Genomic DNA, 1924 nt, shown 5'->3' with positions numbered 1-1924 from the left:
CCTGTTCCTCGGCATCCACGCGTTGAACGTTCCAGCTGGTAATGCTCCAACCGAGGTCGTACCCCAGTGGCTGGACAAACGCCGACGGTGTGGGCACAGCATTCGAGCAACGCGTAGGCCAATGAGATGGGCATATTCATGTGGTTCGAACGGCTTCATTGCTCGGAGCCGTTCCCGAATTGCTTTCAGCGATTCGACTTCTTTTACTCGGGTGCCTCGCCACTTGCTTGCTAGTTGCTTGTCTCGGATCCTTCTAGCACGGGAAAGCAATGTTTGCTTGGCGTAGAGATTACTCTCCTTGGCTATCATGTGGAGCAACGTCTTCGGGACGAAATACCAGAAAAGCTTTATGGGCGATTCGGCTAAGTCCAATACTTCACGCGTCGGTCCCCATTCACCTTGATACAGACCAGGATATTCTCTTTGATCTTGACTGCTGTGTTCAACTGAAAACATGATAGGTCAGTAGAAGTTAGTGCCATCAACATCTTTCGTTTTCACTGTTATATAATTTCCTTCTTCCCATCCGTTGGTTTCCCACGCCTTGATCTCGTTTCGCGTCCGAGCTAACTTGAGAAGCGCGTCGTCGTCGTTGATGTCAGCACCAAGCTCGGCCATATACTCAGCAATAGCGGCATCAGTCCAATTTGCCCCAGTATCTACAAAGCGAATATTTTCCTCGTGCGACTCCTCGCCTTCATCAGAGGGCCCATCTGAATCTAAGGCATCGAAGCCATTCCGATCACCGTCACCGCAGATATTAACGTCCATTGGTGTCTCCGGCCGACGCTGTTCGTCATCTGTTCGACTCTGCGAATCCCAGTCCCGGTCTGAATCGTTCACTGCGGAAGGTAGAATGTCTTGGTCGTCGTCTGCAATCTCACTGTCACTGCTACTGGAAGTCTCAGAGCAGGGCAATGTGGGCTCCCTCTGTTCTTCCCCACTGTTCACATAGCTGTTTACCGTCGTGGGAAATCCGCCAACCGCTCTGTAGGGCTGGGTAGTTGGACCGGGAAGAGCGCTTGATGTCGTCGTTGACCTTCGGGTCTTTTTGGTTGCTCTCTTTTTGTTTTCCACAGTTGTTGCAGTTACTTTAGGCGCTGAACTGGAGGTCGCGACAACTGGCGAAACATGCCGTTTCCCCTTCATAGCTACGCGTGGATTCCGCTTCTTTTTCTTCGTACTTCGCGTTGCTGAAGCTCGCTCGTGAATACTCCGCGTAGCCTTTGGGTTTGCCGCAGGACCCGGTTCCGTGTCTGCGCTTTGCCCTCTTGAACTGTGTTGCGGCAGTGTCGTCGCATTTGCCACTGTAGTCGAGAGGATAAATAGAATCTCCACCGGTACGTCTTTGCCGTTCACCGCGGGCGCACATGCGTTCGTTTTCTTCTTGCTTGATTTCCTGGCGGTTGACGTTCGAGTAGCGACATTTGAAGTCCCTTTTTGCCCCTTCGTTGACCGTGGCCGATCGGACACCATCGGTTCGCCTTCTATGGGTAGTGATGGACGCACCACAGCTTCTGTCGCCGCGCGAACCACTTGACTTTGCGTTGCTCGCATCTCAACCGACAAGCAACACGAATCAAACCGCTTCACGCCACTCACTCGATTTTGTTCCATCTAACTGGCGCATACTGCCCCACATCCTAGCGCCGGTACTCGCTGATAAAACTTATAGTATACAAACCGCTAATGTGTCCCTTGCAGATCACCACAGACAGGAAAGTAAGCCGAAAGGGAACACGTTCGCAACGCACGACCATTGCGGTTGCCGCAAGCTCACTTCACGGCCTGGCAGGTGTGTCCGTATCAACTACTCGTCTCCAGGTCGCTTTTGGCTCCTGGCCATTACGGCCCGCACCTGCGAGCACGCAACGGACAGGTTAGTAGGCCGAAACTACGGTAACCCTGTTCGCGATGCACGACG

At 52.8% G+C, this 1924-nt stretch overlaps 2 protein-coding genes across 2 annotated transcripts; both read right to left on the bottom strand.

Moving 5' to 3' along the window:
* Positions 1-387, bottom strand: PHYSODRAFT_422528 (hypothetical protein; the record flags this gene model as incomplete). Its single annotated transcript, XM_009541195.1, has 1 exon — positions 1-387. A coding segment is annotated over one exon (387 nt), but the record flags the coding sequence as incomplete, so codon positions are not given.
* Positions 388-462: 75 nt separating this feature from the next.
* Positions 463-1557, bottom strand: PHYSODRAFT_307982 (hypothetical protein; the record flags this gene model as incomplete). Its single annotated transcript, XM_009541194.1, has 1 exon — positions 463-1557. One exon carries the CDS (start codon positions 1555-1557, stop codon positions 463-465), a length of 1095 nt encoding a protein of 364 aa, XP_009539489.1.
* Between the last annotated feature and the right edge of the window lie 367 nt (positions 1558-1924).

The sequence above is a fragment of the Phytophthora sojae genome (assembly GCF_000149755.1).
Source record: "Phytophthora sojae unplaced genomic scaffold PHYSOscaffold_19, whole genome shotgun sequence".
Lineage (NCBI taxonomy): Eukaryota > Oomycota > Peronosporomycetes > Peronosporales > Peronosporaceae > Phytophthora > Phytophthora sojae.
Note: the sequence above shows the minus strand (reverse complement) of the source record. Positions and strands in the feature narration are given on the sequence as shown.